The sequence below is a fragment of the Aspergillus novofumigatus genome (genome assembly GCF_002847465.1).
Source record: "Aspergillus novofumigatus IBT 16806 chromosome Unknown P174scaffold_3, whole genome shotgun sequence".
Lineage (NCBI taxonomy): Eukaryota > Fungi > Ascomycota > Eurotiomycetes > Eurotiales > Aspergillaceae > Aspergillus > Aspergillus novofumigatus.
Window position 1 is genome coordinate 2708694 of NW_020194276.1, and position 14131 is coordinate 2722824.

Consider the following 14131-nt stretch of genomic DNA (forward strand, 5'->3'; position numbering starts at 1 on the left):
TTATGTTTTATGTTGCCGCGTTACAGGATAGACCCACCCACAGGACCAGGGAAGCTGCTACAGAATGGAGCGATGGCGTTCCTATCCTTCCTTTATTCAAGTAAGCAAGTCAGGAAGTGGCCAACTACCAGCGGTGGCTGCAGCGTCTGCGCCTCGTAGCCACACACACACGCACACACACACATCTGCTGGAATGTCTCACCCTAACTCGATCCGAAACAAACATGATGGTTGGCATACATAGGTGTGGAGAGCTATCTATCCCTCTACAAAATGCTGGTGCCGACTATCATACTAGATAGATAGTAGTGGGTGTTAAAAATAAACGCAGATGGATAGTGTGAGTTTGTTGCTATATACAGAACAGGTAACTAAAGGTACTACCCCCGGTACTCCTAGCCTCCTATCCTACTATGCTGGTCCCCATTCTTACTTTACTTGGGATGGTACAAAAATAACACCCGGAGTACTCTGAAGATATCTGTTATCGTTTTTATTCTTCTTGTGGTCCATAATGGGCGGGCTCTGTCCACAGAGCATTAGCCTTGCTATGGAACTACCACGATTTGATAGATCTTAAGTACAGTACCTGCAGGAAAATCCAATGTATTCAGAATTTTCCAATATTGTTTCAATACATCAGATCTAAGAAACACAGCCACTGGTCCCATCGTCCTCCTCACTGATTCCAAGATTGTATATCTTGGTGATATTGCCATGTTGCCATAAATACTAGAATATTAAAATAAAGACACCCAGACATCCGGGAATACACGTATCATGATCATATTATATATTAATGAAGTACCTAGTATCTAATATAGGTAATTACATGACTAGAGTTCCTTACATAAATCTGTAGATACATAGTAAAATGACAATTATCAATGTGAGACTATCTTCCTGGACATTTACTATTTTTAACATCATGCACTAAGTTCCACATATTATTACCTTTCTTACACAGTATGGTAAGGTACCTCTTCTGAGGTACTCAATATAGGTAGGTATCCATGTGGACCAATGTTAGTAGCATTTCACAAATCCCATAGGAAACCCTTATATGATCATCCATCAGTAATCTCGCTGCAGTGGAATAGTACACTAATAATATGACCGCTAACGAACTACCTTACCATCTAGTGACTCTTCCATAGCAAAAGAAAGTAAACTAAGGTATGAACACTAGACTATCTCAGTCGGCAATAGTAAGTAATAGTACAGGTTCCACTACGGAACACGGTTGCCATTCCATCAGGATGGAGTACTTCATGGGTTTGTTATCCTCCAATTGACTGAGTTGTCTGGGAGCAACTGATCCATCAACCATGTTGCGTGTCTTCCAACTTCAGCTGGCTCTTACTTTCTGCGCCTTGCTGTTTGTTTGTCATATATCCTGACTACTACTCCGTAGGGCTGTTAGTTTCCTTTTTACCTATTTTCCATATTTTCAATCTTTGTTTATTTCATCCTTGTCGTCTTTCTTTTTCGGATTCAAGGTTTTGGGTTTCGGCGCATTTCACCATCGCAAAGGTACTGCTGCTACCTGAACCATAGGGTCTCTGAATCGCTCGTAGCTCGATTGGAAGTGCGTGAAAATATTACATGAGGGCAGCTGTCGCTCTAAGCACAACAACAACATGAAAATCGGACAAAACTGCGAGGGGGCCGGCTTGATGGAACTGACCACGGGAAAGACGCACGTTGGATTTGTTTCAGTCTCCCCCTAAAATACACGAGTTCATCACGGCCTGCTACGACCCAAAAAGGACAATATCGCCTCAAGACCATTCACTACAGAATCTCAATCAGATGGCAGACGGGCGTTGCTTTATGTTATCTCGTAACGGGGGGTTATAGCAAAGCTCGAGGCCTGGGAACTCGACTTCAATCGGTGAAATTTAAAATCGAATTTTGAGAGACCCAGAAATTTTGGGTGATATCCTCCCAAAAAGAGGCGGAGCAAAGGTTTATCCAGGGCATAGTTTCATGGGCAGTCCGATCGCGTCTCGAGGAACGACAGTAGTGCATGGATATACATCCGTCATGACGACGAATCAGAATCTTGCATACACCCTGCGATCCCATCAACAACTAACGTAAATGGGTAGGGAGAACAGTGTAAAAACTCGGAATATCGAAATTTCGCCTGGAAGCACGATATGACACCAGAAAGCCTCGGTGGTTGTGGTTCCTGTACAACTTCACGGCTGGGTCTGATGGAACTGGTGACAGAGGAATGGAGTAGTCAGCAATGCATTCCGGTAATTATGTCTTTGAAAGGAGTGGTAGATTTTCATGACTAGCCTCTTCTCAACACCACAATGAATTTATAGATGTTCGGCAGTGGCGCACTGGACCTCCATATTCAAGGACATCTATCTATCAGAATTGAGACACAACCTGCGCCGACTTCATGGAATTAGTTCCTCGACCACAAGGTCTTTCAGTGACTTGCTTTGTTCGCGTTCTTGGGCCACCAGCTTGATCGCGTCGGCAGGCGTGCTCATTTCCGGTTCAACTCCGCTTTTCTGCCCATGAGCCCCAAATACTCAGTACACTATCGAATTATCAAGGTTACTACTTCCACTACTAATAATTTTATTATTTCTCTTCGTCTCATTTATACGTCAACACTTACTGCCTTCACTTCCCTTTGCTCCTTGCTTCCGGCTTATTAGAATTACCCCCACCGATTGCCCAGCAACCGTTGACACCTGTGCCATCCTGTCAGGAAATTTCCCTGGCCGTGGGTCATCGCATGAGCAGATAGACCGCGGTCAAGGATGCTGCGTTCTGATCGCGGCCTGTTCTTTTCCGGCTTGTGAGCCATCTCCCATTATGTCGCGCACATCGGCAGGCTTTGCGGACTTCTTTCCCACTGCCCCGTCGGTCCTTCAACAAAAAAGAGTCAGAGCGCCGCGAGATCGATCTCGCTCCAAGGATCGGCCCGAGGATCAACTTCATGTCCAGGATGGCAATGGACAATTGTCCTGCTCTTCTGGAGCAAGCGCAGCCAACGTTTCTACGAATGGCAGCCCACCTAACGTATCAGTATCGGAAACCGGTACGGGTGTAGAGAAACCCGGATGCAAACTCGTTGGAGAAACGAACACGGACATAACGGGTACGGATACATCTATTTTAAGTGCATCGCTTGCTCAGTGTCGTGCAACGCAGGTGAACGAGGCACGGTTCGATAATCTCACCCCGCTCACCAACGCAGAGTCGTCTCCGCCTCGCAAATTGAGTCCTCATCAATCCAAGTCCGCTGAAGTGGCCGAATACGAATCGAACAAGTTTGCAACCGATGAATTGAAACTTGCTGCTACACCCCTACATACACCACCAACGCCACGGTCGCAAACATCGCGCGGTGGTGTAATCAAGGGTTGCAAGTTAGTTTACGACCCCGATCTTGAGAAAAGATCATCGAAGGAAAAGAGAAGAAAGCCACAGTATGTGGACTTTGTGGTGAATGAACAAGACGGCTGTTCACCAGACCCGCGTCTGAATATTCTGAATTACACTCGAGGTGCTGGCTGTAAGCAGAAGACCAAATACCGGCCGGCTCCTTATAGACTGAAACAGTGGCCCTATGATACTGCAACTACTATCGGTCCCGGACCCCCCGTCCAAATTGTGGTCACTGGCTTCGATCCCCTGACCCCAGTGGCTCCGATAAACGCGCTTTTTTCAAGCTTCGGCGAGATTTCAGAGATAAATAATCGCACAGACCCGATTACAGGTCGATTTCTCGGAGTATGTTCAGTCAAGTACAAAGACAGCACCTCTTTTCGAGGTGCCGGGCCAATACCAGCGGCGACCGCTGCCAGGCGAGCCTACGTTGAATGCAAGAAGGAGCAACGGATTGGGACACGAAGGATCAGGGTTGAACTAGATCGAGATGGTGCTGTCTCAGACAGAATTGTTGCAAGGGCCATCGAGTCTCAGCGAACGGGACATAAGAAGAACACAGTCGGGGAAGAGGCAAAGATTGAGCCTCAAGCAAAAAAGAATGAACCACCGCCGACAGCTCCCAAAGGCCCTTCAAGGTCTTCCGCGCGTCCGGTAGCCGCTGTACCCGAAGGCCCAAGAGCGAGCTTTCTCAAGCCCGCCATGCCCTCTCTGATAGAGGAAACACCCATATTAGGGCAAATCAAGCGGGATCCATATATCTTCATCGCGCACTGCTACGTTCCTGTTTTGAGCACAACGATTCCGCATCTGAAGAAAAGACTCAAATTATTCGACTGGAAAGACATTCGATGCGATAAAACTGGGTACTATATCATCTTCGAGAATTCTAGGCGCGGTGAGGAGGAAACTGAGCGTTGTTTCAAAGTATGCCATATGAAGCCTCTTTTTACTTACATCATGAATATGGAAAGCCAGCCCTATGGCAATCCCAACTATGAGCGAAGTCCGAGCCCAGAACGACTCCAGGCAGAGCGACGGGAACGGGCAGAGAGAGAAAGGCTGAAAAAAGAGGCGGATTTGGATCTCGAGGAAGAAAAGAAACAGCGAGCGATTGATTTGGACCCATGCAGAGAAGTTCTGGCTCTCATCGTCCGCGATTTGAAAGATAAGCTTCTTGAGGATGTGAAATCACGCATCGCCGCCCCAACATTATATGACTATCTCGACCCTGACAAACATGCGGCAAGGAGGCGAGCTCTGGGCATCCCTGATCCTGAGGGGATCAGAAGACATACTTTTCAACTTGATGTTGATACTTTTGGATCCAACAATCCCCAATCTTCCCTACCAGGCGGCCGTTCGTTCAGCCCGTATGGCCTTAACATACTTGCGCTCCCACGCATCCGAAAAGCTCGTCGTTTGAACCGTGCCGATGCTGCCTTCTTAGATGAGAGGCGTAAGCAGCCTGTTCGGAGAAAGGAAGTACGTCCTCTCTATCACAGACTGCAGCAGTTGCATGACGTCGACGACTCTGATGAGGACCAACGTACTCCATTCTCGAGGGATATTGATGAACAGGATAGTCGTCCACCGAGTCGGATAAGTTCCAGATCTTCAATTTCCGATGACGGCGAGGAATCAGAACCCTTGGATGGACCGGCTTCCCAAGACAAAAGGCATGAAGCGCGGTTCCTAGGCTTGGAATATGGGGATAGCGGTACCACCCCTAACGAAACAGTCGACGGGTATTCCCGGCATGATTCGCCTGGTCTCTCCTCTACGCGCAAAAGGAAAAGGGTTGCGGGAGGAATTGAAGTGCGTAAACGACCCAAGGAGGAAACCGAGCGATCAGAGTTGAATCGCTCTGTGGAAACTGAAAATACGTTGTTCTACGAGGAGTCTCAACACCCAGAAGCTGCTGAGATTGGCGCGGTGAAGCCGGAAAACCTCGCTGGCATCGGGGGTAAATTCCTGGGCCCATTGGAAGACAGGTCAATCAAGGAGGGCAGTGAGAAAGAGAATGTGGAACGGCTGCATATCAAGTCTGCCATACAAGGAGCAAATCTCGACGTTCAGCCGCCATTACCTGACGAATCCACTATTGCGAAGAGCCATGAAGACCCGATTACAGAGATCGAATGGGGGGTGTCTAATGATGAACCTCGTCCGACAGTTGATGATGATGAAACCATAATCTTGGATTTGGACGGCTGGCAGAATCTCGTCAAGGATGAGGAGGATCTCTGCTTCCTTCGCCATGTTCTGGACGGGCAGTCGAGATCCAAGGTTGGGAATCTATCGGCATGGGCTTGGAGACAGAAAGAGATTAAAGCTCTCAACCGTCCCGGTGAAAGTGGGCCCGTCCACCAAGAGACTAGGATACCAGATTACTACGTTTGCAACCCCACTGGAGCTGCTCGGACCGAAGGAAGAAAGAGAATCTTGGAGTCGGAGAAGTCGAAATACCTGCCTCACCGTATCAAAGTCCAGAAGGCTCGAGAAGAACGGGAGGCCAACGCAAAGAGCGATCCTCATGCTTCTGCTGCAGAAGCCGCTAGGGTCTCCGCGGCGAAGACGATATCTAAATCCACTTCGAGATCGACAAGGGTCAATAATCGCAGGCTGGTTGCAGACATCAATGCGCAAAAGCAGGCTCTCCCTATGCAAGGTGGAGATGGTGATGTTCTCCGTTTCAACCAGTTGAAGAAACGAAAGAAGCCAGTGCGCTTTGCTCGGTCAGCGATTCACAATTGGGGTCTGTACGCTGAAGAGAACATATCAGCGAATGATATGATCATAGAGTATGTTGGTGAAAAGGTGCGACAGCAGGTGGCAGACATGAGGGAGAGGCAGTACTTGAAGAGCGGGATAGGTAGCAGCTACCTTTTCCGAATCGACGAGAATACTGTCATAGATGCCACCAAGAGAGGGGGTATCGCTCGCTTCATCAACCACAGCTGTACTCCTAATTGCACTGCAAAGATCATCAAGGTTGATGGTAGCAAGAGAATTGTTATATATGCTCTCAGGGACATTGGAAGAGGTAATTCTGACAGACAAGCCAAGTGACTTTACATCCGGACGTAAGCTAACATGTATGCAGATGAAGAGCTGACCTACGACTACAAATTCGAACGGGAATGGGACAGTGACGACAGAATTCCCTGCCTCTGCGGCTCGACTGGTTGCAAAGGGTTCCTTAATTAAGGTCACCCGAGATACCTCGCAGTTGACTTGGACACTGCACTCTTATCGAGTGCAAGAATAAAGCCTTCCGAGTTTCAAGTTCTTTCATTTATCTCGCCGCGATTAGATTTGCCTGGATTCTTACTCACTCTGTCGTGCTTTCATAGAGTGATTGGGTTGGCTCCAAACTTTCGCATTACGACGTTCTGTTCAGCTTTGAGCAAGTATTCATGTATTATTGGTTTCTTTTCGTGCCCCTGGGGCACCAATATCTAGCTCATGGCGACTCAGAAGGAACCACACATGCCTTGTACAATAAATTTTGAATCACTCAGGTACTCATTGTGGGAGTATGAGAAATAAAGCAATGATATATTCCACAGTGTTAATGCATGTTGTTATGGACGTATGTCATACAGCCAGAATTTCGAACCCGTTAGGCCACAGCAGCTATTCCTTCAAAAAGAGGCCGCTTTAGATGAGCTGACCATCAAGGTCTCGGTTCCTTGAGCAATACACCTAAGCTCAAACTGCGGAAAACTTGACATGACACACCCCATGCAGTATGGTTTCAGACTATTAAATGGGCTGTTAGCAAGCGATCACGTAGATGCGGTCAGGAAATCCCAAACCCAAGTGACTTGGCAGAAGGAAGTTCGCAATTCCCTCTTTGATCATATATTCATGACCGCAATTCCCGCACACCAACTTTCCCTCGATAACATGTGTCTCGAGTAGCAACCGGTGCAGATCCTTCAATGTCTGCTCGTCATTGAGGGCTTCCCCTTCGGGCTTCTTCTCGGGAAGATTGGAGAATCCAAGCTTGGGAAAGTCAGGAACTACACATGCCAGCGAGACCAGGAGACATCCGACCTTACCTCATTCGCAGTCACCCGCAGTCCATCCCAGTCAACGCGAGGAATGATATTGCGTATGAATTCTGGTTGGAAGTCAAGCTCCTCGAGTTCAAGCTCAGCCTCATGAAAGTGGAGAGGAAATGACGCTGATGATGTCTTGCACCCCTTGACGGCGCAAGTTAAAAAATTCGCAGTCACTAACTTCATTGTGTTTAAATCACAGAGTGATAGGACGCTGGAGTGAAATTTGAGTAGAGTCCGATAAGATAAGGAGTACAATCACACGTCTCATACCCTGCGAAAGTGGGTAAGCAACTTTATTCCGCTTTCTTTTTATTCCTTTTCTGGGTTCTTTTTCTTATATATCCTTGACTTTTTTTGTATTCACTACAATGTACAAGATGGAAAGAAGCTTTTAGCAAAGTTCAGTCACCACGATCCGCACCTTCGGGAATATTCAGGAGATCGCCAGTTTTAAGTCACTTGATTAGAACATCTACCAGATCATCATCTGTTATGTCATAGTCTGTAAAAGATGCATTAGGGTCCAGGCGATCACCGTCAAACACCAGATGAATCTTTCGCTCTGAAGGTATGCGCTTTGCGCGCCGGAATGTAGCAATAGCCCGAGATATAGGCGCATTCGAAGCAACACTTGTTTCGAACTTATCAAACCCTGGGCACTTCAATACAAGCCTGACCAGATGTTCTTGATCCGACCCCTCGTTCAGGTTCGGTTGCGAACCAAGTACCGGCAAAAGTCGATGAGTATCCGGGGCAGCAAGCTTGTCTGTTACAGCCTCCATATGGATACGCAAGGGTTCCTCATCCATTTGTGAAAACTTGTCAATATCCTCATCGCCAGTTGGGGTTTCGCTGGTATTAAGTCCGAGACTTCTGCACGTTGTGACGTCAAATAATCTCCTGCCCTTCCAAGTCAGATATATAGACGCCTGCAGTGCTGTCGATAGATCTTGACGATTGCACCAAGCTAGACGGACGTCCCTCAAGGATTGTGACATTTTTCTATGAATTATGAGTGGCTTTGTGCCCTCAATTGGTGAGGTAATAAGTATTTGCACAGTGACATCTTCACTTCTGGGGCCAGAATATTGATGAATGCCAGCGCCTGGGGCCTTCTTCTGGCATCGGGCTTCTCTCTGGTGATTCAGGCGCTCGTTGGCACTCATGCTCTTGCTCGTTCTTTCCATTTTAGACTGGGAAGAGTCATCAAAATTCATTTTGCAGCGCTGGTCTGATGTAAGTAGGGTAAATTCGGAGTCACGATCCTGATGCACATTCCCGCTGATGGCTAGATCACCTGAATATGTCGTTGCCGGTTTCTGTAGCCCGCTGTCCATGCTTTCCTCCGCCAGAGTGTTGCAGGGAGAAGGTGTCAACTTTGAAGGTGCACACTCTTGTTGACTCTTCGATAGAATATCGTGCTTGAAAATACCGTCAAGGCCAAAGGACGTGCTACCCTCTAGGCTCCCATTGTCCAGCAAATGACGGCGTTTTCTTGCCCTGCCATCTTCAGCTGCAGGTTTGTTGGCGCAGACAGATTTCTCCCGAGCCTCCCTGTTCGTAGTGATGATATCGTCGTAGATCTGTCCAGCGCGACGGTAGAAGTCAGACGTCACTGGCTCGTCTCCTTTGCTTGCCCAGGAAGGCCTCTTGAAGAATGAACGCATCAGGCCTGTCAGTTCGCCGGGCGGCTCTATTGCATGAATGATCGAGGTGTTGGTTGGTTTGTTTGTTGGAATGGTCAGGTTACACAGTACAAATCTGAGCTGATTTGCGGATGGTGCCACACATTGGAATCAGATTACCAACCCAACTAGGAGGTTTTTGGCGCATCAGTATTCATTGAAGAGAAATGGTGTACTTGAGAAGAATGGGTGATTCTCTCTTGTGAGTCTGTTTGTTGTTTGTCTTTCTATATGTCCTAATGTCAAGGTTTTAGTTCTGTCTACTATCTCACCAGTTCTTATTGGAGCAAATTTGTTTTGTGCAATGGTCACTAGTAATTTTGATGGTGACCATAGAATGTGTATGGTGTGGGGAATCCACCATGTGTAGGCATGGCCAAGGAGCATTTAACGCTTAAGTCATTGTCATATGAGAACACCTATTTGTTTTCGGCTGCTTCTTAGTCTACTAAGCCTCCAAGTCCAACAGCTAGCTATAAATCATCATTTCTTCTATCCTTTCTTCTACCCTATCAGCTATCAGCATACTGGTGTTTACCAAATTATGGAGAATGGTGCTTCATCTGAAGGAAGGGATCCGTCAGCCTTCCTTAGTGAAATAATTGGTGCTCCAGTTACAGTAAAGCTAAATTCAGGTGTTGTCTACAGAGGTTTCTATACCATCTCCATTCTTTACATAACCATATTTGTGCTGATAAACTCCACAGGCGAGCTCCAATCTGTAGATGGTTACATGAATATTGCCCTGGAGAGATCCGAAGAATTTGTGGATGGCAAATTAAGGCGAAGTTACGGAGACGCTTTCATTCGGGGAAACAATGGTCTGTCATACATTCAGTCATCTTTCAGCTCTCTGTCTATACTAATGAGTGTAGTGCTTTATATCTCGGCACAATGATCCATCTTTCCTAATCTCTTATTGGCGTGGCTTACTCTCCATATCTGCTGTCTATTAATGCAGCCAGTGCATTAACTGAATGTTCCTAATTACAGAGTTGCCTAGTAGCGCAACCCTGCCAGGCAGCCAGTATGACACAGGGAGCTAGCTCAATATACACCTATTTTCCAAATATTTGAACACCATGGGCCTCTTATGTTTAACAGAATTAGCTAAGTAGATACCTCTAATACTAGTTTACCTATAATATGGCATAACACAAAGAGATTATTAAGGGTTATGAACTTATGGCAGACTATGGTGCTGTTATACATTACTAAAGCTGATAGCATGGTCTATATAGAGGGTTTCTGTTATATGTCTATAGTTACCCCTCCCTAGGCAAAAGGGAGTGTAATATGTGATTAAAATTAACTTTTGAATTATTAACTATTAATAAGATGAGCTATTAATAAAACTAATATAGAATGCTATATAGTTTATATATAAAATCTAATTATTATAGTTATTACCTTTTTTTAATCTAATAACCTACTTAATTTAATATAGCATCTTTACAATCTACTTTTAGATTATCTTCTATAGGACCTTATTCTAACATTTTAGGAAGAATTTTTCTAGTTCTTCTATTATTAAGACCTAATATCTTTACTTTATAAACCCCTAGAGGGATTCTATATAGTTAAGATCTAGACTATTAAAAGGCTATATTATTTTATACTTTACTAGGCCTAACTACTACAAGATATAATTAAGGTACCCTATAGAGTATCTAGAGGTGTTACCTTCTTAGATAAATATAGTTATATTACTAAAGTAGATCTCTAGTATAGGGAAATAGCTTCTTCTCTAAGATTTCTTACTTATATTACTACTAGTTAATACCTTTATCCTTCTAGTACTAGAAATATATATAGCTTTTAGTTTAAATATTTACTTCCTACCCTATCAAGGATAGATAAATATTAGTTACTCTCTATATATTTTTATATAGTAAGGTACCTTAGCTAGTTAGCTATCTCTAAACATAGATTAAAGAATCTATGCCTTTTTATATCTTTCTTTTACTAAGATATAACTTCTATACTCTAGAAGGTCTTAGACTTAGAGACAGCCTCCTACTTTTATTCCTTAGATTCTAGATAGAATATATAATATAGATCTTTTAAATTATATATAATAGCTCCCTAAAATATAAGATCTAAATAGTTCTTATATCTTTACTAGATAATATCTACATAGTACTTAGTCTTCTTATTTTCTTATTATTGTAATATATTAATAGCTAAATAGCCTTATACTGTTATACACTAGTTCAAATAGCTATTTTATTAGTCTAGATAACCTTTGCCTAATCTTCTAATATCTAGAAATATAACTAATATTATAAAATATATTCTTTAATCTTTAGAAAGGCCTAGCTTATAAGTAAGAGAGCTAATCTTATTAACTATAATGAATAAATTTTATATAATAATTATTAAGCTTATAATAGTATAGCATTAGTTAAAATAATTAATATATAACTTTAAGTATGATTTTCTCTTCTTTATAAAATATTATCAGTTTATATTATATATTATATTATTATTTTATTATATTAGTTATAGAGTATAAGCCTTTAACTACTAATATCTAGATCATAAAAAATTTACTCTAAGGGGCCATTTAATATAATATTTAAGGATATAAATAAGTTAAATCTATATATTAATTAATAAGATATTATTTTAGTAGATATATCCTTTATAAAGTTAAAGATTCTCTATATTACTAGTAATATTAATACTTAATAATAATTATTATCTATTAGTAAACTTACTAGTAACTAGTATAAATATAGTAAAAGAGATAGCTAGTATAATAATAGATTATAAATCTCTACATAATACTAATATTACATCTACTTTTTTAGTATTTTAAATAGAACTATATATATTTCTTTTATCTAATATCTAAGTTAGTTAAAGACTAGACTATAGAGAAGCTCTATTATTTAATTAATTTTAAGATAGCTACTCTGATTATATATTATTTATAAAGTCTTATAAAGTATATAGTATATAAAAAAAGCTATTCTTAATGTGATCTATATTATGTAGCCTATATATAATATATAGGAAAACTAAAGCTAGTATTCTATTCTAAGGCTTATATAACTTGACTTTTATTAAATGTTTAATAGTAATCTTCTACTTAAGATTATGTAATAGATGTTTTTTATACCTATTATAATATAATACTAAGTGTACTACTGGCTATATTACTAGCAGAGCCCTGATTAGGCAACCTAAGGATTATATAAATTAGAAAAAAAATTATACAGGCTACCTATGTATACAGCCTTAGGCTAGGTATAGATTAGATAACTTCCTTTAAAGTATATATATTCATACCTTTTAGCTCATATACATATTGTGATATCAATTAATATGTGTGATTTCGATTGAGTCTATGAGGATGTGCAGAGGATATTAGTAGATATTATTAGTATATATATAACTATGAAGATTCTTATATTCCTTTATAGCTTAGGTAGAATTATAAAAGGGGCTAGAATCCCTTAATATTAGCAGGACATATATAGGGCAGCCTTTAGCCTACCCCTACCCTCACATAATTTAAAGGCTCTATGCCCCTTGTGATAAATAATTATCCTATCTAGTAGCATATCTAGATTAGGTAATTATATAATACTTAATTCCTAAGAAGGTTTGAAATCCCTATAAAGGATTTAATCTGAACCCTAGTAGTACTAAAAGACTATAGTCTTAGGACTTTAAGGATGCTACTAATAGGTTAATTTTAATAAATACCTTATATTAACTATCCTTAACTTAGTAGAAAATACCTTAGATTAACTGCTTTAACCTCCTTAGGCTAATCTAGATACCTATAATAGTAATAATTTACTTAGGATATCTAGTTAGCTCTTCTCTATAGCTATATTATAGAGTAGATATTATTAACTATCTAAGCCTTCTAAAAAGTAACTAATAATAGGATTAAGTTATCTAATTATAAAAGATAAGATAAATAGGAATAATTAAAACTATTTTAATAGATTTAAACTATTATTAATAAGCTTAATTTAGATTTCTATTCCTAACTTAATTATCATTCTTCTCTTACTAAAATAGATAATATTAAATCTATATCTTCTAGTATAGAGACTCCTTAAATCTAGTCTACCTATAATAGTAATAGCTTTAAGACTAACTAGGACTATCTTTAATAGTGGTTTACTTAGATAGCTTATAGTATAACTAACTAGAATACTTAAGATAAACTAATTAAACTATATAAACACCTAGTTAGACTTCTCTAGACTAAGTATAATTATTCTTAGCTAAAAGAGATTACTAGAGCTTTAATTATAGCTCCTAACCCCTACTTTCTTTCTTCTCTTTACTCTAAAGAATATAAGCTATATTAAAAGATCTCTAATCTTAAGCCTATCCCTATATATAATAGTAAGTATAGTAAGGATGCTATAGTAAAGTAGCTTAAATAGGTTAATAATTATTTTTATAATAAGTAAACTCTTACTTAAAAGGATGCTACTAATCTTAAAAAGGTTATAATAATTAAGTATTATTTTATTAGCTAAGCTAAGAAGTAATAAGATACTTATAAGTAAAAGATTAAATATAATCTAATAGCTATTATTACTACTCTAGATAATTTTAAGCAGTAGATTTAAGAAAACTTTAGAGAGATTAGAAGAGAAATTAAGTATTAGAAAGAGTATAAGAGATATACTTAAAGTAATTAGATAGTATAATCTTATATTACTTCCCTAGTAGAAGCTACTAAATATATTAAGTCTAGAATTCCTAATAATATATTAGTTTAGAAGTTTATTACTAACTTAAAACTAATTTTACATGCTCACTAGGCAGAAGATTATAATAAACTAATTATTTTTAATAATATAATTTATTACTTTACTAAGTATAAGTAGGGAGTTACTTTATATACTTAGGTATAGTTCTAATCTTTTAGTAAGACTAATAATTATTAAATAGACCTAATAGATATTAATTTAAATACTATCCTTA

General features: G+C 40.6%; 4 protein-coding genes across 4 annotated transcripts; 2 read left to right on the forward strand and 2 right to left on the reverse strand.

Annotated features, from left to right (window-relative positions):
* Window positions 1-2841: 2841 nt before the first annotated feature.
* On the forward strand, window positions 2842-6627 carry set1 (histone methyltransferase SET1; the record flags this gene model as incomplete). Its single annotated transcript, XM_024824797.1, has 2 exons — window positions 2842-6463; window positions 6524-6627. The coding sequence occupies 2 exons, from the start codon at window positions 2842-2844 to the stop codon at window positions 6625-6627; spliced, it is 3726 nt and encodes a 1241-aa protein (XP_024684347.1).
* Window positions 6628-6890: 263 nt separating this feature from the next.
* Window positions 6891-7670, reverse strand: P174DRAFT_482333 (RNA methylation protein TRM112; the record flags this gene model as incomplete). Its single annotated transcript, XM_024830730.1, has 2 exons — window positions 6891-7428; window positions 7485-7670. 2 exons carry the CDS (start codon window positions 7668-7670, stop codon window positions 7198-7200), a joined length of 417 nt encoding a protein of 138 aa, XP_024684348.1. The 3' UTR covers window positions 6891-7197.
* Window positions 7671-7942: 272 nt separating this feature from the next.
* On the reverse strand, window positions 7943-9154 carry P174DRAFT_450127 (small ubiquitin-related modifier domain-containing protein; the record flags this gene model as incomplete). The annotated part of the gene is made up of 1 exon (XM_024828903.1): window positions 7943-9154. One exon carries the CDS (start codon window positions 9152-9154, stop codon window positions 7943-7945), a length of 1212 nt encoding a protein of 403 aa, XP_024684349.1.
* A 536-nt stretch (window positions 9155-9690) lies between these two features.
* Window positions 9691-9998, forward strand: P174DRAFT_404711 (U4/U6-U5 snRNP complex subunit LSM6; the record flags this gene model as incomplete). Its single annotated transcript, XM_024824049.1, has 2 exons — window positions 9691-9822; window positions 9880-9998. Coding segments are annotated over exons 1-2 (225 nt in total), but the record flags the coding sequence as incomplete, so codon positions are not given.
* Window positions 9999-14131: the final 4133 nt, after the last annotated feature.